General features: G+C 34.0%; 1 protein-coding gene across 11 annotated transcripts in view; it reads left to right on the top strand.

Moving 5' to 3' along the window:
* LOC124155914 (zinc finger protein 271-like) overlaps nucleotides 1-22,584 on the top strand; it is a 42,484-nt gene that overhangs the window by 14,378 nt on the left and 5,522 nt on the right. For all 11 annotated transcript variants that reach the window (XM_046530216.1, XM_046530207.1, XM_046530153.1 and 8 more), the window contains one exon: nucleotides 4,506-4,768. In XM_046530216.1, the coding sequence (XP_046386172.1) occupies nucleotides 4,506-4,768 (263 nt within the window). The remainder of the gene's footprint in view (nucleotides 1-4,505; nucleotides 4,769-22,584) is intronic.

The following is a 22,584-nucleotide window of genomic DNA, read 5'->3' as shown; positions in this document are numbered from 1 at the left end:
ACATTTACTGATCAATATTTGTTATAATATTTCCTGGAGTTTAGGTCAATGTAAAACAAGTTATAGCCAACGTTTCGATTTATTTTAAATCATCATCAGGCCTATGAAAGAAAAAATATTAATATTTGGAAAAACTCTGCTGTTTGAGACAGTGTTATGTGCTGTTTGAGACAGTGATATGAAAACGTTGATATGGTTGGACTTATGAAAGATGTAATGCAGTATCAATATAATGGCCTGTGGTCTTGACCAAATTTTCTTTTAAAAGTACATATAGGCAAACTTCGTCATTAGGGAAGTACTTAAGTCGAAAGGTATCAGTTGTATCAGTTCTCATATCAATCACTGGATTTGCACATTTATTTAGTATTTTTCTATACTACATTTCTTAAAATTGAGCCTATTTGTGTAGTTCCATGTCATGGAAAGTGCTGTAAAAATGCGGTGTCTATAAGTATTGGAATAAAAATTATCTGCCATTTCAAGTGAAATGAAGTCCAGAAAGGTTATTTTCACCTTTATATAACAGAATTTTAAATTATACTTCTTTCAGATGTTCCCACCTCACAAGATTCCCGTGATTTCAAATAAAATAACTATGGCTTTCTTAGCTGCTGTTACATGCATCAAAGTGCACCAAAAATGGCTCCAAGCATGGTCATCTCTGTTATTATTTCATTTCGGGGCATAAAAAAAAATGCTTGGCTTTACCATAATTTCCAGCATATATTGTCAACTTGTGGTCTCTATGGTAGGAATTTTGTCATTTTGACTAGGGTAGAAATGTTGTCAACTGGGAGTTTGATTTGATGCAAATTGAGTGCGTAAAGCATTTGGGTGGGGGACAACCCAGATGCAGAATGTGGCAGCGTGGGGGGATGAGTATTGGGCTGCTCAGGCCTTATACCCACAAACAGATATATGTAGTTCATGTTCCATGTGCCATCCTCGAGAGGATTCAATGACGATGGGATTACTTTATAGTAATTAGGAATTTCTGGGGAACAAAATTACAAAAACACTATCATAAATTAAAATGGCCTGTGTCATTTGCCTGCAGCTGAACCATTGAGTAGTTCAATGACTAGGTTTTACTTTATTATGATTGCCATTGTCTTTAGTTTCCCAGATCTCCATATTTTTATTAAGTAAATTGTTTGTATGATTGAACTTTTGGCATTATTTGGATCTTTGGAGCCTAATATATGTTCAAAAAATCACCATAAATGATATTTTTCCCTTAATATCATAATTTTAAAAATTATTTCCTGTTAAAATATTTTTTTTTCAGTTAAATGTTTGCTTTTGAGATAAAAATATGAATTTTGTGTGTTTCACAATGAAATTTCTCATCAGTGCTGTGTTGCAATTTCTCCATCTGTTACACTGTTACAATATTAAAAGGGAGAAATGTAATTTGGAGAGTCTATCTCAGCTCAAGTGATGTGGTGGCTAATTATGCGACCTGGGCATCACTTTCAAGTTGTCCTGCTTGATAGGTGTGATTATGTGCTCTTCGGTCTGTTTCAAGACTAAGCTAACATGTTTCTATTATGAATTGGAAACCGGTGTATTTTGGTTATGTTCAACTTTAAATCCGCTGATTTTGAGCAAATGATTTCATGAATTTGAAGTGGGTGCATTGAGATGTTGGCGATTCTTTAGTTTATGTAAAATAAGAAATCCTATTGCAGTGTACTTCTGAAACCTTAGGAACAAATCTAATCTGCCCTCGAGTGGCAAAGTTAATTTTGCCAGCTGTGTTTAAGTTATTGTTCCCTTTTGATACTCATCATAAGCCCTATCAGCCATCATTTTGATTTCCCAGCATGTGCCAGTGTAGCAAACAACATCAGAAGTAAAAGTGATTTCAGTTGTTGGCTGGCTTGAGCTATTATTCACAAAGTTATGGTGACTTTTTTCATGAGAGAGGTTATTTATATGAACAAAACCTCTTGATTCATGGATTGTATTGGTTGGCTTAATGGATAAGTTTTTCTTTACCTTTATGTTTTTCGTTTTAGTCTGTGATGTTTGCTATTATAGTTTCCTATTTTACAACAAAAAGTCCAGAAGTGCAACATCAACAGTTGTTTCACATATTTAAAATAGCTCTCAGAGAGGTTCTGGCAGAGTTGGATCTTTCCTCTAAGGATTCTATCTTTCTCATGCATGTGCCAATACTTTACTCTCCTTGAAAGTGGCAGGTGACAGAGAATATCATGGTAACACAACGTGTAATATATGTTTGTAGGGCACGGTAAGGTTGTTGATGGCACTTGTTTAACTGAAAGTAAGGTCCACTGCATTTCCTGATTGCTAGGGAAAAAAATATTTTGACATTTTGTTAGGTAAGCAAACAATTGTTTTGCGTACTTTAATAAAATTTGGTGGAGATGCAGCATGTTATTGCTACTCAGTACATGTTCTTTTTTTCCTAGGAGTACATATTTTTGAACTAGTAACATTTTCTTGTTGCATGCTTTTATTTTTTCAAAAGTGAAAATTATTATAATCTATTCAAAAATATATGGTCACATTAAAAAATTTGAATTTTCAATAATTTTGATGTGTATAGATTACTTACTTAATAATTCGTGGCAAAATAAGGCAATTGCAATCATCATTCCCAAAAGCAACTATTCATAAATAAAGTAGGTAAGAAAAATTACAATAGAATTTTTAAAATTGGAAAAGAAAATGGCTTCAAGATAAGCTCTGCTGCCAGTGTTGGTATAAAAAAGTATCCCTGGTTCTAGTGATAAGGTTCTGAGTAACTCTGAGGATACCAATCTTCTCCTGAACACTTCGGTGTTCCTTGATGAAGTTTTAATGTTCACAATCATTATTTTTGTTTTTCTTCTGTAATTTGTATTTGTAGTGAGAGGGTAGGAGTAGGAATTCATTAATGATGAGTGAAAGAATAGTAATAGAACTATGTGTCACTTAATGTGCCCCTTAAAACGTTGCATACGGATGGCGAGAATTCTCGTCATTTTTTTCCCAAACGTTCTGGACGTATGACAAAGATTCTCGTCATTTAGGCACGTCAACCTAAACAATTTTAAAGCGTATCGCAAGCGAATACGTATTGTATGCTTTAAAATTGTTTAGGTTGACGCGCCTAAATGACGAGAATCTTCGTCATCCGTCCGGAACGTTCGGGAAAAAAATGATGAGAATTCTTGCCATCCGTAGGCAACGTGTTAAAATTTACATGCTGCGAGAAGATATGTGCCAGTTTTTGGAAATTGAGTCTGTAATTTCTTAACTCTCCCACAGAATAGATGAAAAGATTAAGTTTTATATTCTGCTAACCATCCCTAATAATATTTAAAATTACAAGAATTAAAAAAACAAGAACTTCGTAATAAGGTTGTCTGTATTAATGAGAGTCTACTGTACGTCGTGGTTGTACGGTAAAGGTTTCTTGGTTGGATAATTATTACTTACAACACTTTAAAAAAAATGCAGTAGCGACTTGATTTTATCAAAAAAAAAAGAAGCGGTAAAAGTAATAGTTTTCCAACCTTTGAATGCAATAACACACAGTTAAAAATAAGTTTGTGATTTTTAAAAATGCAGTAGAGACTTGATTATCTCTCATCACAAGCTTAACGGTTTGTAATTTCATTCGTTTATCACTTCCCTAGCTAATCCCCCGAAACACTCCCATATTCTTACTTTCATATCTTCCTCTATTCTCCATTTCCTACCCTATCGTACTTCACGAATGAAAGATAATAAAAGCTCCGCTGTTTAAAATAGTATACAAATTAGGGCTTCCTTTTATCAACATTTGCCCGAGTTTCAAAAACAAAAAGAAACATCAAATTCAATTATGCTTACTGGTAATTTCCTTTGTACATAATTAGGTGATATAAATGTTAAGGACTCTATCTCTTGTTGAAAGACAAACCCAAGTTTCGGTGGCAGTTCGGAAGTGTAGAAAAAATTGTTGTAGGTCCATGGAAATATGATATTTTTGCTTGTAGGTAAGAATATAATGGTTTATGTCATCAATTTACCATGTATGTAGCTGTTTTAAAATATTTATTTCCATTCATCAAGATTTGAAGCCAAGTAATTTGAGGGAATGCTAGGCTAGACACCTTTAATAGATGACCTAGAGTTGCCATGCACTTTTGTAGCCTGGGAAACCTCTTTGCACTCTTTGATGCATGTATTGACATGGATTAGTTTGTTATTGAGAGCATGAATATAATTTGTAATTATTCTGGTGATTCTTGTTATTCATGCTGCAGATGCCACAAATGTGGGGTTACCGGTCCGAGGTTAATGATTTGATATATTTTTGTGCTAAAGAGTGCATAATATTAATTTATTGACAAGAGTTATTTTGTAGAATACTCAAAGAGGCAACTATACAGAGAAATTTGTGTGCAAATTGTTGATTACCCAAGTTTTTTCCATGAGTGTTAGTGCGAGGGTTTCGAAGGGATATCTGTCGGAATGATAAGCCCGAATGAAAATGTCCTCGGTAGGTGGTGGTGGTTGCTGCGCCAGCGCCACCACCTGACCAAGGTGGAGCGCAACAGCAGTTGACTCAGCCTGTGCCTGAAGTGGTGCAGTCCCAGGAGGTGGGCACTCAGAAGGATGACGGTGTGGTCGGTGGCATCCAAGGGGTTGGTGGCCCAAGTGCTGCAGCGGCAGCCGCGGCCGCTGCAGCCATCATGGCCATCAAGAATGAGGTGAAGCCTACGACGAGTGGGTGCAAGGAAGTGGGCAGGCAGATTGCAATAATGGGGTAAGAGTTATATCCCTCACAAGTGTTGGTATGATGTCCTTGTTTGATTGGTACAAGATATTTGTGGAGTGATGTAATCTAGTTGCTCCTAAATTGGGGTGACGTTTAATACATATTACTGAGGTGATTTCCAACTTTTTACGCTATTACGATTGATGATATCAGAAGATTCTCAATGCTTTGTCTTCTTTTGTATAATGTCTCTGTTCTAAAAATCATAATGTTGGCTACCTCAATGTAGGCAATGTGTCACTGAATGAGCAGTCTGTATGTTCCCTGTGTAACACTAGGAGTATTTGGATTGAACCTTGTGTTCTATAAACATAGATGGGGCTATGAACAGTGACTTTGTTCATCTGGAGTAGGATAACTGATGCAAGAACACGGTGTAGGGTGTGAGTTAAAATCAATATACAATAGAAGCTCGGTGTAATGAGTACTCATAACCCCCTGAAAATCATTCACTACATCGAGCCCTTGTTACATCCTAAAGGGATGGAGAAAGCCACGGAATTCCCATATTCATACCAAAAACTTATAAAATCTTGGGTTTTTCATTAGCATATGAGCACAAACACTGAAAATTGACCTTGTGATTTGTTAATCATCATCACGAATGCAACATGAATTGGAATTCGTTAAAGCTCAAAAGGGCATATAAGTTGGGATCATGGAATTTTCGGAATGAGAACTTCCTATCTTTGAAATTTCCTTTGAGCATAGTCGCGTGAATCACATTCGTTATCAGTTTTATTTTTAATCAACAAAAGCATTCCATTGTAAAGTTTTGGTTGGTTTAGGTTTCAAAAGATTATGATCATAGAGTCTACCTTTAGGTTAGTCGTGGTAAGCCAGGTACGTCCAAGATCTTTAAATATTCAGATAAATAGTTGGTCACTTCGTCTTCGTTTGTTACACAGTTAAAAGATTTGAATTCATGCAGAGTACCAACTATTTGATTCTGATTTACCTCATTTGAGTCATCCACATCTTCGTTCTAGGCCGTCAAAATTGCTCGCTCAATCAACCATTTGCGATTTTTGTGGTGATCAATCATATTCGGTAACACTTTGTTGATGAGCTCACCTTCCGATGAGACTAATTTGCAAACATTCTGACGAAGTGAAATCAAACTGCTGAAATCGTCGACAGGAACACAGACGTTACCAATTGTTAACAATTGCTTGGAGATTTGTTTACAAACACGGTAGTGAAGTGTCAACTCGAGCTGGGCTTACAATTATCTCGAATTAAATTTTTAAAATACAATTTCAATATTTTAAATATATTCAACAATTGCGATGTTATATTTTTACAAAGTTCAGTCATTAAATTGGCAAAAACAAAACAAATAATTTAATTTGTAGTTATATCCCTTAGAAAAAGATGAATTTTTTAAATGAACTTTTCCTATTTTTTTGATGTCCTATATGTTATCCGGGGCTGATATGAATCCAAAGAACCTAACATTATTAAAATCGGTGCAGCCGTTCTCGAGTTAATACATAAAGTGTTCTAACAAACAAGATTTCGACTTTCTTAATATATATATAGATTTATTGCTCAAGGACTAATGTCCTATCAGAACAAAAATAATCTACTTGTACAAAATCACAGATTAGATAATAATAATAATAATAATAATAATAATAATAATAATAATATCTTTATTTGCCCAACGATCTAGTACATTCGCAATGGTCAAGATATAAGGCACGTCAATAATACATGTAAATACAGAAAAATACAGATATACATAATTAATCAGGAATAATTACCTGTTAACATAAAGAGTTAAAATTCATCACCTAAGTATTCATCAACTGAATAATACATTTTAGCCAGAAGTAGTTTTTTTAACTTGGCTTTAAACAAATTAGAATTATTTACATTTTTAATCTCCTTCGGTAATTTGTTAAAAAGTTTGCTGCCCATTTCTGTGGGCCCCATTTTAGTAACTCTGGTGCGTACAAAATTGTGATGAATATCACTTTGCGATCTAGTGTTATGGCTATGTACACTGTTATTGAAAGTGAAATTTTTCAGGTTATTCTTTATATACATAATAGTTGACAATATATATACACACGGAATGGGTAGTACAAGCAATTCTTTAAATATTGGTCTACTGGGAGACCTATAGCCTTTATGAGCAATTATTCTCATGGCCCGTTTTTGTAGACAGAATATTTTAATGGATTTATAAGTTGATCCCCAGAAAATTACACTGTAAGTAACATGTGAATAAAAGTCACTGTAATATAGGTTTAATAAAGTTTTCCTTTCCACTGTGGAACTGAGCTGTCTTAACAAGTAGCAAGTAGAACTAAGTTTGCCGCTGATATATACAATGTGGTCTGCCCAGGACATTTTGTAATCCAGATGTATTCCTAAGAATTTACAGTTATCCACTTGATCAATAGGTTTACTGTTCAGACTTACACTGATGTTTTCTGATCGTGGGCCACTGGTCTTAAAGTGCATTAAATTGCTTTTGTTAGGGTTAATAATTAAAAAGTTATCCTTTGACCATTTACTGATCTCATTTGAAATTAACTGAGCTTGATCAATCAATGATTGTTCAGAATTGGATGACACTATCACTGTCGTGTCATCAGCATATAAAACTGGTGTATTATTTTGATTACAAGATAAGGATGATGAAAGGTCATTTGCATATAATAAAAATAATAGTGGACCAAGAGTTGATCCTTGTGGAACACCCACTGTTGAATGACGAGCAGTTGAAGTATATTTGACTCCATCAAATTTTATGGTCACCACCTGAGATCTATTGTGTAGATATGATTTTATCCATTGATGCGGAGTACCCCTAATGCCCAATCTATAAAGTTTAATCAATAGCTGGTCATGATTTACAAGATCAAATGCTTTCGTAAAATCATAGAATAAAGCCATAGTTTCATTTCTATTATCAATGGATACCAGTATTTTATCAATTGCATGAGTAATAGCAGTAACTGTGGATTTTCCTTTTGTAAACCCATGTTGATTACTAGAAAGTAGGTTATGTTTGTCTAAAAATGATACAAATCTTGAGTAGACTATTTTTTCAAAAATTTTGGAAAATGCATTTTGCAGTGCAATTGGCCTATAGTTATTCAAATCATCAGTATTACCTTTATTCTTATAAGAGGGCACAATCTTAGACACTTTGAGTGAGTTTGGAAAAATTCCAAGTCTCAGAGATTCATTAACTAGATGCAGAAATGGAGACTTAATCATATCATAGCTGAGGTATATTACATTACCAGGGATCTCATCAACACCAGAACTATAACTGTATTGGCATGAATTTGCTATTAGATATAAACATAAAATTGATTAAACATAAACCATGAAATCAACTTACTTACAACTTTTTATTTAGTTTTATTAATGCCATAAGCTTGGTTCACGTGAGAGTAGAACGGCCATAATACATAAAAAGCAAACTAGCGTGGAGAAAGTGCAGACTAATTTTGACTAGATTATTTCCTGATTGTCCATCGATCAGCCCGACATGGCCTGGACAAGCTCTCACTGCTGATGGGGTACAGTCCCCATCTACAGGACTACCTGGCTTGTGGCCTTGGTGAGCCTGTGACACTGCCCCCAATACCCTGTGACATTAGGCCGGTGCTTATTTTTAAAAAATGATCTTAAAATGTGCGAATTGGTGAGAAAAATGTTGTAAAATAAGTTCCAGGTTCGTGCGACATTGGATGGTGGTGCCTGGGATATTTAAGGCCTAAATGCAGTAAACACACAATAACTACAAATATAACTGCATTTAGGCCCTTAGATATTTCAGGCACCACTACCCAATGTTGCATGAACCTGGAACTTTTTTTTAACATTATTCTCACCAATTTTCACATTTTGAGACTATGAATTCTTATATCCGATCAGTTTTGAAAAATAAGCGCCGGCATACTGCGACATGCAGTCATGCAGAGTATTCTCCCTGCATGAAACTATGCTGGCCTTAATGTCATGGTTCTTTGGTGAACACTCCGCTCACCCCATCTGGTCATTCATTGAGTTGAGTTGTGCCTTGCAGTTGCAAAGTGCAGTTACGTTTATTGTATTCGTGATGCTAAGACATTTTGTGGCTGGAGAAATAAACATCGCATATTTGTTTGTGGAGTTATCATTTCTACCATCATTGGATTACTCATTAGTTAACCAGTTATGCCCCACTCTGAAGAGATATGGCTTCTTATATCGAGTGCATATTCTGGCAGGAACTTCTTGGCCTCATTATATCTGTATTTTTTACATGTTAATTGTAGGCCCTTAGATGATACATTGCCAATCACTCGTTGTAATGTGATTCTCAAAATATTCCTTTCTCTCTATAACGAACTTCTTCTGTACCAAGGGAGTGGCATGGATGGCAAGGTTAGAATTCTAATGGGTCTGGTTATAATCCCACTGTGTCAACCTTAGCCTGGACTCAAACTAATACACCCTGATCTAGCCCCAGTTGCTGAAAATGGTAAAGCTATCACAGCTTATTTTTTCCTTTTGGATTTGGTTCGCTTCCTTCTATGCTACAAAATTGGGAATCCTGGTTTCCATATTGAAGTGGAATATTTTTCTACTCTTCAGATATTTACAATTTGTGCTCATGCAGGCGACTCAGTGCACATTACATTGCTGTGTAGTCAGTTTTTATTTTGCTGACATGCAACGTTTTTGTTGAAATTTGTCTTCACAATTTCATTCAATTGTAATTTTCAAGCAAACATGGTGGTGTATAAATTTAATTTGTGAATGTTGTAATAACTCCTGCATATTTTTCTTGAATTTTTAGTCATTTTTATTGTGAAAGGTTATCTCTTAGATAAGGCATTATTTGATCTCTGCAAGTGCCATTTTTTACTTTTATTATTTCTCTTACTTTAATTTAGGCAAGAAAATCTTTGTGCTTATTAATGTGGGAATAATATTCTCCAAACAGGGTTTTTTTTAGACTTAATTTCCAAATTTGATTGGTGTAAGGATTATTATTTCTAAATTTTTCTTGCGTCCATGTAGCAGCTCACCTCAATTCACCTTTAGTAACTAGTTGAACTCACAGCTGATCAATGTTTTCATTCACTCTGCAATTATCTTGTACCAATCTATTATCTAGATATTATGTTGACTGATGGGGGAGCGAGTCTTTGAGACTAAAGAATGTGGGACTTGTCAGTCATTTTGAAGACTTATTGAAAGGAAGACCATTGAAAATATTTAAGTTGATGCATCTTTAAAAGGGAGTAAAATTTTAGAGGAGAGAGGTGCTCAAGGAAACATTCTACATGAATACCAACCTCTTTACTATTCGATCTAACTTGAAGTTTGAGGGTTTTTTAGATGCTGGGCTTAGTGATAGTTGTGACTATGAGCTATAAGTGGAGGATTGTGAGGTTAAATTGTTGGGCAATGCTTTAGTTGGGTTAGGGCTGAATGGAATTCAAAGAATAGGGAAAGGCAATGCCATTAACTTGTGAAAAATCTACTCTCCCCTATTTTCTGACTCAAAAAATTTCGTGCTCTAACCCCCTAATTTTGTTACTATGCTACTATTATAATACATGCTTCTGCAAAATTTTGATGACTTCAGAATATCCCTACCCATGATTGTATGCAAAATTGCGTGAAAAACATGCCTAGAGATGCTGTGCTGCATCACACTTGCCCCTGCTGTGTAGAAGGTCTACATGTCGATTAGTCAATTCGTAGTTATTAATTGTTTTTATACATATTTGGTTAGCTATTCCAGTATATTAAGAATTTTCACTAGAAATATACACTTTTTGACTTCGAAAGGCCAATAAAACTTGGCAAAAAATGAATCGTCAAAGTAGGAAAATACTTTTTATAATTTCAGGAATAAAAAACTTATGGCCAGTACGTATAAACTTGTTCTGTGATTTTTGATAGTGTATTATTTATAATATTATTCTAAAAAACTTCTTTGATTATATCCCAAAGGCAATATACGTGGGAAGTAATTGACATGATTGGTTGATTGAGTGATGGATTGAGGCCTATTGCAGTTTGGTTGGATCCAACTGCAAAGTCCGTTATTTTTAAATGCTTGAATTTATTTAAAAAATGATTACGCACAGGACAAAAGGAAGAAGTCATTTCAAAGCATTAAAAAATTGTAGTATGTAACAAAATATATATGATTGAAAAAACTACTCACCATATAACCACTTTGCAATGGATTCTTGCGGTGAGTATGGCCATAAATGAGTGGGAGGGTCAGGCATAATTGCCGAGGATTGGCCCTGACGTCTCGCTAAGCTGGGTCTCAGGCTGGGCCTGAGACCCAGCCTGAATGCATATGACAATTGCTGCCTCAGCGGTCACTTCTCTTCCCTCAAGTCACCCAGAGCAGGTGTCCGGTTGTTATTACATGGCCATTTTTAGGTGATGCCAAAGGCACATCGTCCTAAAGTTCCCGTAAAACACTTATATACCTGCTTCCTCTTCACATTTTGACAGAAGTTGAAATATGTTTTTATAGATTTAATGTATTAGAAATAACATCTCAGTCAATCAGAATTAGTGAAAGAAATGTTTTCAACTTGTAAGCCTTAATATTACTTATGGAGTTGATTATGAGAATTAATGGTAGACTTTGTAAGGTTTTTGAAAAAAAAAGGTGAAGGGTCCTCCAATAATTTGCCAAGTTTTAATGGGCACTCCAATCCTTGAAATACTTCTTGATTAAGTGTCTGCTAATTTCATAACTTAAGGAAACTATTTCAGGCATAACCGCAATGTAGTATTCTCTGCTGTTTGCTATCAACTTAGCTGAGACTCTTTGTCCTAAAATACACTTTCAGAAAGAGTGGAGAGGGGGCAATTTTCTTACCTTTTGATGGTCGCAAGTTACTTCATGATGTCCTTCGTTAATTCTGCTATTTACAAGTGCATTATATGTGCTATGTGCAACATCATTTTTCCTATTTTCATGAAAACTAGGTGGGAAATTTTAATAGCTGAATTTCACTCTTTTTGCTGAATGTATGTAAAAAACATGACCAATCACTCTAAATTTCCCTTTGAAATCCCCATTTAAACTTGTCTCTTGATTTGGAATAGGCTAACGACATCCGATTGATGTCACCTTTCGTATTAGGTTTGTAATTACCAAAAGAAAAAAATTAGGGGGTGAGAGCAAGAATCTTTTAAAAAAAATCAAAGTAAAGTACAGCCTAATCTACAGTCAGAAGTTCTCTTAAAGCCATAGATTTTACTGTTTTAATACCCATATTGGATGTGTCTCTCCAGAATAGCTGAAATAAGCCGTACCTTGGTATCAAGAAGGAGAATCGATAAATAGTCAAAGGAATTGAATAAATTATTCTACTCTGTTATTTTATTTTTTATGACATAGAATACCTTGGGTGTGTCGTGGGCTTTTTGAGTTCAGCTTATAATGATTGCTAAATGACCCGGATAATGAAGTAACCAAAATTAGTTTAACAGTGGAATGAGATGGTCCGTGATATTACTTTAGTGTAACAGAATGAAGTGGCTGCTATAATTTTGGGAATGATTAGTGGGTGTCAACATTAAGGAATTCTGAACAAATTAATTATTTCAATTTCCAATTATTGTACAGCTAATACAAATGAACAAAATAGACTTCAGATTGTACTTGAATGAAAGTGAAATTGATATTGCAAATTTTTACCAACTGAAATTTTTTTACTACAGTCTTTACTTACCACCAAAAGTAGGGGATCATGTTTAATGTAGCATTAGTTTTTTTCCATCGTTTGATTATAGGAGCCAGGGTATATTAATATCTGTTGTTAAAGCTTTCTTGTCCTCATATTGCCGTGTTATGAGGTACAGAAGAGGAGAGGGCAGAGGCCTCAAAGGAGGAGGCTCTGCGAGAAATACGCTTTTTTACTCCTTCATCATTTGATATTAGTGGTCTGGATGGAAACAAATGAACTGGGAGAGCAGTTATAAACGCAGTGGGTGGACGCTCCCATAGGGAGTCTGGGGAATACATATATATATGCAACCAACTGTTATGTTGTCTTATAATCCTTTATAATATTGGCTGCTGGGGATGTAAAAATATAGGATAGTAATGATTAAATACCTCTGCTCATGGTGATGAATCTTTTAAATTTCTTGCTGAAATGTTGTATCTAATATTTATTGTCAGTGTAAATATGCGAAATAAGATTTTTCATGTGTTATAGATGAATATCGTACGGTAAAATCCAATGGAGAATATTAAAGGACATGGAAGATGAATTGCTAGCTTTGCTTTTATTCATGAAAAATATTATTTCAAAGAAAGGGGAAGGGTGGTCCCTTCCAATTCTTAATTTATTTTAATAGCTACAGTGTACATCATCAGTTGAATACTATCTGCCTTAGTGTTGATAACCGCCAAACAACCCTGCAAAAATCAGTTCAGTGTTGAAAGTTAGTTCTTAAAATTCTGATTCTAGTTGTTCCATTTCCCTTTGCAAATTATATTTTAAATTAGGAATAAATCCAATCCAATATCGAAGTAATTGGAAATTATTCATATTTAAAAATAAGCAATATTGATATTTTAACTTGTCCATCATAGAAATAGAAAATCATTGAGCAGGTGGTATGTGGAAAATCTCCTCAATCTAATTCAGATATTGATGTCATATTTGGCTATTTATGTGAAAATCAAGACCAATTTGAGCCATTTATTAGTGCTTGAAGTGACAAGTATCCTTGCATAATTTTTTAAAAATTTTTTATGTCCACAATGGATTTCATTGTTTTTTCAATTTTGATGAAATATTAGATATTTTTACATGTGCTTTGTAAATTTACTTCTTTTATCAGAAACACCAATAGAATATGAAGCCATAGTGGGCTAATCAGGCCATGTTTTAAATCTGTTCTAGTTATCCTGCGAGAGCTGGAGAGGCTAAATAGGGCATGTCTAATCATGAAGGAGGGGAGAAAAAGTTGTTCATGTGGGAATCAAAATAGGTGATTGAGGAATAGAAAGAGAGATATATTTTGCAATGACTGAGACTTAATGTTAACATTATAAGTGAGGAGGAGATGAGGCCGGGATGTCTCGCTTTCATCTAGGGAAAAATGAAATGAAATATGTACCATATTCCAAGTATTAAGCACTCTTTAATTGTGGATGTCAATAAAGGAAGGATTAGGAAAGCAAGGGTGAGCTATGGAGTTTTCTCTGTTGTGTATTTTAACTGAGGAAATGTGTGCTAGAGAATGCAGGGCTACATATTGAGAATGTTGGTGTGAGTGGCTTTATTAATGCTCTTGCATTTCTCTAATGCTTCTCTATTTCCGAAAGTTTTTTTTTTTTTTTGAATGTATGAATAGTATTGGAATTTGTTTTCACTACCAATGCAAAGCCTCTTTGTTATGAAAGTTATTTTTTTGTACTAAATTCAAATATTCAATAACTTCCCTACTGGGTATAATTTCATCTCTTTAGTTTTGGTAATTAGTGAGTGTAAGAAGTTGTTATGAATTGCTGAGGTCTAGCATTTAAAAATAAAATTCAAATACTTACGTATGTACTAAATTGAAAAGATATCTGACTACAACCTTATATATCTCCGTGAAACACATCCAAGAACATAGGTAAATGCTTTTTGTTTCTTATCATTTGCATGAATGCACCTTTTATTGGTTAATTTGATGGTTCAATCACAGTACAAAGGAAGTATTTTCCTTTTCCACTTATACTTCTCATACTTACCATTATATTGTAAATTTATTACGTGCTTGCAAAGCATAATATTTACTTACTAAAATGTTCATTTATTAATTCATAGTCCTATTTTTTCAAAATAAACCAATGCATTGAATTCCTTCTTCAAAATGTTTTACCTGCTCTTCCTATCAGCTGGTGTACCTAGTAAAAATTAATTGGTAATGTTATTACACAATAACATTAATTTAACATTTATGAAAACAAAAAACTAACTTATAGTGTTTAAAATTAGCTATTTTTGAAATTCACTTGCAGTCCTTCTTTCCATTCGTATTTGGTGAATGTGAAACTCTGTACTATTTCGTTATTTGCCAACTGACAATTATTTGTTTCACTCTTTGCAATTGCTTGATAATGATAAGAAATAATTTACCCCCACTACCCAATTAACGCTGTTCTGATTAGCTGTGTGTATATTATGAGACCCTGTTCCATTTTAATGCTCCGCGATTCTGCAATTACACTTTTAAAAATTCCATCATGTACTGCAATCACTGCCCAGTGCACCCGTTATCTCAGTTAGAATTGTTATATTTACTATCCTCCAGAGTGTTGTAGTTGACATGACTGGAGAGTCACTCTTGTTGCTCTCCAGTTGCATCTTCAAATTTGCAAAGTGCAATTCGCAATTTCGTCAAGAAAAGTCATGAACATGCCAGTGGTAAAGCCAGTGCTAAATTTCTTGGCTTGAATTTTAGGCTGTCCCAACAAGACACAGTGTTGCTTGGAGATCGCCAGAGACTCAGGACTTGCATTGTCCGTGTTATCTGCACCAAATCCCTTCATGGAAGTATAAGAAACACTTCACCACTTCATTTGTCGCGTCACGGGGCCGTTGTGTCCCGCCCGAAATGCAATTCATGCAGGGCCGGAACTTAGCCTTACAATTACGACGAAAAATAATAAGAGAAAAAAGAAATGAGGGACTGGAAACCAAATATTAAATAAAATGAAAGGAAGACATGAAGGGGGTGGAAAAGAAAATAAGTAAGGGAATCCTGCCTTACCTTGGCTTCCGCCTAACACTGCACCCCATGCGTCCGTCCAACACTTGATCCTCGCCCGAGCTTCGGCGAGATAAAAAAAAAGCGTTCCTTTTCGCCTTGACATCAGGCGAACGAATGCCTTGTGCCAGGCATGCACTGTTCTTCCTGGGCTTCTCGAGCCCTCTATAGGCGAAAAAGAACGGCAAAAACAAAAACCAAGGCAGGCGGGAAAAAAGAAGAAAGGAGGGAAATTCAAATTAAAAGAAAAGAAAAACATAAGGCTGTTCCGGCCCAAACATCATTACAAAACTCGATAGTGCTAATTCCTGATCAATGTGTGTTTGAAAAAGAAATGGCCCTGAAGATCATTGAAGAGCAGTAATCTTAACTAAACTGTACTCAGTGCAAGTGCGAAGGAGGAAATATTTTCTGTACACAATTACTTGTGTATGTTCATTATCTACGGCCCTTGATCACAATGCAAAGGGAGTTGAACAACCCTTCTTCAGATGTGAGGGTTGAGTCACGTTGACACTCGTTGTCGGTGGGACTGGTGGAAACAGCAATCCTGCTGGATGTGACGATAGGAAATGAAAGGAAAGCTATGCCAGCAATGAAGTTGCTTGCTAGCTGGCCAGCATTGGCAGAGTGAAACATTGAAAACGACCTTTATGCAATATAATGTTAACTATTCTTTCCACAATCAAATTCACAATGAGATCACATAGAGAATACTGAGACGTTCACAGCTATCCATTGATCTAGTTTCCTTAGAAAAAGTTATTTTTCCTAAGTGAGTAATAACTGTCTACTATATAATAATTCATGGTTAAAATTTTAAAATAAAACTTAATGAAAGCAGAATCTATTATTGGTATTCATTTCAAAATTATTACAATTATTATCTTCTGTTTTAATTGGGGTCGCAAGTTTCATGATCGCAAGGAAAGTGCCGAAAAACTGGTACTTCTTCTCCTCTCAGTTTATAAACATGCCTTCAAAAAACTAATTCCACATTTTTATTGGAAACATACATGCAGAATGTAGTTACCTTTATTTTGATGCAAATTATGTTGTAATCGAACCAGACAGTATTTCATAGTAGCCCTTCAAACTCTTGTGTACATATATACTTTTGAAATGGACAGTAGATAAGAAACCTCTATTTTTAATGCTACGCAATTATATTTTTCTATTGACTTTTAATATTTACATTGAATAACAATCTATCCTTTTTTATAAATACATTGGATGGCAATAATTTTTTTCGAGCCCTGATATTATTCCTGCGGATTCTCATGTCAAGTGATGTCCTGATTCTGAATATGACATCTGTTTCCCTCCATCACCCACCATTTTTGGGGGAAGTCTTATTTTTAACACTTGGCAATAATTTGGAGGGATGGAAAGGATTATTTTAGCATTTATATTTCTTCTCAAGTTTTAGAGAGGTGAAAAGTGTGTAATACCTCAGTCCATGATAGCCGATTCTAATTCTTCATTATCTGCTTTGACTTATGGAGTCTGAAAATTTACGAATGAGTTGCCTGTCCCTCCAATCTTCATCTATTTTCTTGAGAATTCCAGTTGTCTCTGCCTAGTCCAGTATTTCTTATGCCTTTTCCAATTATGCAAACCAAGTGTACACTTCCTGACAGTGGCACCGACTCCATGGGGCCTGAGGGGGCCCGAGCCCCCTCAAAAATTCGTTATGGGGTTGAGGAAAAAATGTGTCAGGCTTGTCGATTTTCCCTGGAGAGTCCAGATATAGAGATTTGAGTTATCAGGGTTCTAATGTTGATCATATGACTCTTCTAAAATGCTTGAAAAACTTAAAACTCGCTACTTATAAAATTTCTCGGGGCAAAATCCCCGGTTTGGGCCCCCCCCCTATATTTTTTGTTAGTCCCCTGCTTCGTAATTACAGTGCAACCTCGATATAACGACACCCCACGGTGCACTAATAAACACTCGCTATAGCGAATTGTCGCTTTACCGGAGGTGGAGCAAATAATAGCCAATATACCTGTTGCGAACAGATATACAGGAACAGGAGTGGTGCGGCGACAGATAAACATCTATCCGATAAACGTAAGCAGAAATCCAGACGAAAGGCGATGTTTTTTTGCATCACTAAATTTTCTTACTCAAATAATGATTAACTATTCAAACAATTTATAAGCGCCGCACTGAATAAAAATGATGCAAAGCATTGTTTCGTCAATCATTATATTTATCGAACGACAGTTTACCACATAAATTTGAGACTGAGCACTCCATTAACTTCATTTCTAACAGATCGCTAGCAATTACAGAGGTTAAGTAGTCTTCATGAAAGTCTTCCGGCGGTGAAACCCTCGCTATGGCGAGAGCCAACACCGAAAGGGTCTCGTAAAAACGAATTTTTTAACACTCTTATTATAGGGTCAATTGACGGTGCATCGGCTATCTCTCGTAATAACGGGGGTCTCGCTATAGCCCATACTCGCTTTAACGAGGTTCCACTGTATATTCTTGGCTATCTCTACTATAGTATTATCTGTACCACTGTCTCATTTTAGTTCAACTTTCCCTCTTGAATATGAACTGATCGTTAACCCAAGTTAAGTCAGTTAAAAATCCTGAATACTACTTTTGCTGCATGCAATATTAGGCTAATAGTCACGCATATTCTTCATTCTACATCCTTCTTTCTCCATGTGGCACTAGAGCTGTCCATGCATAATCATCAAGCCACAGCCCCTACTCATAAGCATTTTAAATGGAGGTGGTCAAAAAACCTTTTCTTCCCAGCCCCCTCTTAATTCTTCTAAAATCACATAGCTCTTTAACAATGTACAATTTATTTTAAATTATTTCAGAAAGTTACGTTAAATATTTAATAGCATTAAATCACATTTTCAATAATTATTACCATTATTTTTGCACAATATCATTTCAATAAAATTTAGGACCTATAATCTCTCCTCAAGAGTACTCAAGTAGTTAGAAAATTCCAAAATTCATATATCATTCACTCCCAAGATTTCTGCATTTGAGGTCTAATTCTTTAGTTGACTGTTCTTCTCGGTCTTACCTCACATTTCCTGTTGTGATTTGTGAGTTACATTCTGAACATCTATACTAACAGAGAATGCTTAAAGTTGCATAAATGAACTTGGCTGCTTTAATATTTCTTCCATCCTACATTAGGTTATAAATATCCTGATTTATATTTTGAAATTCCTTGTCTTGAGAAATCATACGTTTGATATTATTTCTACGGTGAAAAGCATGATTGTTGGAGTATGTTGGGCTAAAGAAATGTTTAAGGCCTTTTCGCTAACCATCCTTATCCTTGAAAAATCTCTATTTTCTACTGTGAGACTAACAGTTCTGCTCTGTAAGTTTTCCATGTTGAAGTCTACCTATACTTGTTATTGAATGTAAACCCTAGGAGTAGAACTAGATGCATTTAGATGCTGGTGATGGTTTTTGATAGTTAACTTTAAACAGTTATTGCTGCAGAAGATGAAAGCATGGGTGTGGTGTGAGGATTGTAATCTTATTTAATCCATCTTTGCCTAAAATTTTGTCATTTTTGCTTTTAGTTAAGTATTCTCTAATGACTACTTCATAAAGCATTATCTGAGGTTCAAAGTTTCAAAGTGAGGCTGTTGTAATTTTATGAGTTGTGGGAGCACATTTCATCTTGATTTAGACTTGCAAATTTGCTAGAGGCTTCATCACTCAAGGAATCCAATTTTTAAATGGCTTTGGCACAGTTATCATGAAATCCTCCCGGCCTTTCTGTACTCCTGGTTATGAATGATTGGCACCATAGGACGTAAATTCTTAGCAATGTAAAGATAGATTAAAAAAACGTTAAGATGTACTGAAAGTAATTATTGAAGCCTGAGTCAATGGTATCCTGGTAAATGTTTAATAGAGGAAAATGAAGGACTGGTGAATTAGAAAGTTTGTGGAAGCCTAAAATTACTTTTACATGGGTTTTGAAAATTTTAAGAATTAATTTTTATGAATTTAACCAATTGTCTTTTTTTTTTTTGGAAACGTTGGTTTATAATTTTAATACTTGGTGCTGTATGAAACAGGGGTGTGATCTTTTGGTCATTGGAAATAATACTGTGGTTATAATTGGCACTCATGTAGGTATTATGCAGTTTTTAATTTTCAGTATTGATTAGAATGGAAAACATGGGTGATAGTTTTATCAGTAGTTACTTAGCTGGATACTTTTTGGTGTAGCTATGTACATAGTAAAACTTGTCTGAGAGAACTGATGTTTGGAAGTAAAATAATTCAGAGGTTTAGTGGACCTCTTTTGTTGGAGTTTGGTTTCCATGTTTAATTGGCAATGCAGTAGACCCCTGCTTTACGATTGGTTTGATGAATGTGATGTACGATCTGATGTGTTTTTACATTCACTCGTTAGAATTCAAATTTTTGTGATTTTCTTTCCACTTGCAGGATATTTTATCAGTTTTGTAATTTTGAACCTTATTTGTCAAAGAAACATGTTAATTAATTAACATAACAAAATTTATGGGCATTAATTCTCTTGTAAGTGATTTCTTGTCCAAAAATAATGCTGATTCATCATACTTTTTTATATTTATGGATTTGCTTTATAGTTCGTCCCATGGAACAGAATAATATCGCAAAGCAAGGGTTTACCAGGATTCTTATAATCCATTTTAATTGAAAAAAGTGAATAATTTGTTCCTTTCTTGACAGGGTATTGTAGTTTGTATTAAACATTTTGAGTTGATATACTGAATTATTTATTTAAAAATATACTGAAAAGCTGATGTTTTATTTAGATGTAATAATATGAAAAGTTAATGGCCTCATTTGACTGGTTATGTCTATTGGTTATAATAATATTCTTTCTCTGTTGGTAAATGTTTTTTGTGCAGTGATAAATTTTCAGTCAATTTCACTTTCAGGGTGTATTCCAGGTAATTTTTGTGCTGAATTTTTAACATTTGGGTTCAAAACTTATTTTACTCTAATACGAGAACCCAGCATTTGTAAAATATATTTAACATGATTTCATCACTTATCAAAATGTTCTGATTTTTGAATAATAAAATTAAAATTGCATATTGATCAATTTTGATCTCCTGTTTTTCACAATTTACATGTTTGTTTTTTAGTCTTTTGAGCTGAAAATGTTTTGAGTAATTATTGTTGTTTCCGGAAGAAATCCTTTTCCTCTGAAAATTTAAATATTTTAATAGCTCTGATTCTTAAATCTTATGACATTAATGTTTGCTGGATGTGTATTGCACATCCTTTTTACCTTCAAAAATTTTGATTTGCTTTTATATCCTAAGGATTTTTCTCTTCAACATAAACTTTGATGTAACTTTTTTGTGTGTTTGCCGGTATACAAAATTCATCCTCTTAACTTGCTATATTTTTCTTACAGAAAATGCTTATTCTATTTTGTTTGATAGTTATGTATTTTTGAAAAAAATGTATGCTATTTTTATGTCGCTTGATCAATTTTAGTCTCTTGAATTTTTCATTTTCACTATAACCATGAAAAATATATACCATCAATAGTCAATCTAGTTAAAAAATTTCACTGATGGCTTTTGCTGCATTAAATAATGAAGCTACACTACCTTAGCATTTTTTAAGTGAGAATTTTTTCTCTTATATTATTCCATTCAAAAAAGGTTTGACTATAGTATTCTGTGTATATTTGACTTTGTTTTAATGAAAATTGATGGTGGATTCACATACCCACTGAATTCTTGTGTCAATAATAGTCAATTTTGCTTGGTATGTGTGTGGTGCATTTCTAGCATTGGTATTTCATTTTAAAAATTGTTTCCCAAAAGTTGTTTGTTGCTTTATTCTTGATTTTAAATTAAAATTTTCATGAGGTTATTAAATTGGCATAAATTATTTTTCTGAGAGCCTACTTTGTTGCATTACCAAATTTATTCTCAAATTTTAAATTTCTGCACTTGTGAAATTATAAAATTTTGACTTTTGGTTTTAATAATTAAAAGATTAATGCACCAATAAAATTAATTCTAGTGTTCTCGATTCTTGAATTGTTATTTTCATTGAACCATTTTTTGAATTTGGTGGTTTTGGTGCTGTGAATTTTTACAACTGAATTTTTATTTGAATTTAATTTTGTCATTGCCCATTTTTGATTAAAATATACTTTCCATTAATATCCCTTCTTGTTATGTGAATGTGAAATAATAGCTATATTCATTTCAGGCATGAAGGTAAGATTTGTAAAAAAAGGGTTATTGAATAACTATAAGGATATTAATAATATTTTACAGTGTTTTTTGTTTCTGTTGTGAAAATAATGAAATTTTAATAATTGCACTGGTATTATTTTGTTGGAATTGTCTTCACCTGCAATTTAATTCATTTTCTTTGCTTTTTTAATTTTGTTTAAAATCTCCGTTTCATTTTCCATGTTAATGAAATTGTATTGTTATTTCGATAACTACAGTCTATGGCTTAATTTATTGAAGCAGTGTCATTAGTGCTAAATTTTGTGGTTGCATTTTGCCTTGGTTTTATTATTGGTGCCCTGAAAGTGCTTTATTGTGTGCAAACAAATGCATTTTGTGCTAGATGATGAAGCTAAGCTGAGCAGAATTAAATATTTCGATTTCATTATTATAATGACTTAGGATGTCCTTTTAATTGATTTCTCTATATAATGAACATAAAGAAGTCCTTCAAGCTCTGCTGCCATCTGCATAAACAATACAATACAGACATTTTGCATTTGATAATTCTTGAAATAAATTCTCTGCCAATAATTTCATAATATTTATAAATAATAATAATATTGGCATTGATTCATGGTAAAAAGTGCCGTTTTTTATATCAAATTTGGGGAAATGAGTTGCATTTATTTTACTTCTAAAATATTTTCTGGTATTGTATTTATATTTTTTGATTGCTATCTCTATTCCATGTTTTTTTTTTACCTTTTCAACACTGTTAATGATTTGCTAGATAATTTTAGAGTTGCAATTTAAAGTAAGAAATTGAGATTATTTTTTTATATTTCA

This window comes from Ischnura elegans, chromosome 1, assembly GCF_921293095.1.
Source record: "Ischnura elegans chromosome 1, ioIscEleg1.1, whole genome shotgun sequence".
NCBI classification, from domain to species: domain Eukaryota; kingdom Metazoa; phylum Arthropoda; class Insecta; order Odonata; family Coenagrionidae; genus Ischnura; species Ischnura elegans.
The sequence above is the reverse complement of the archived record's forward strand: the minus strand, read 5'-3'. Positions and strand labels throughout refer to the sequence as shown.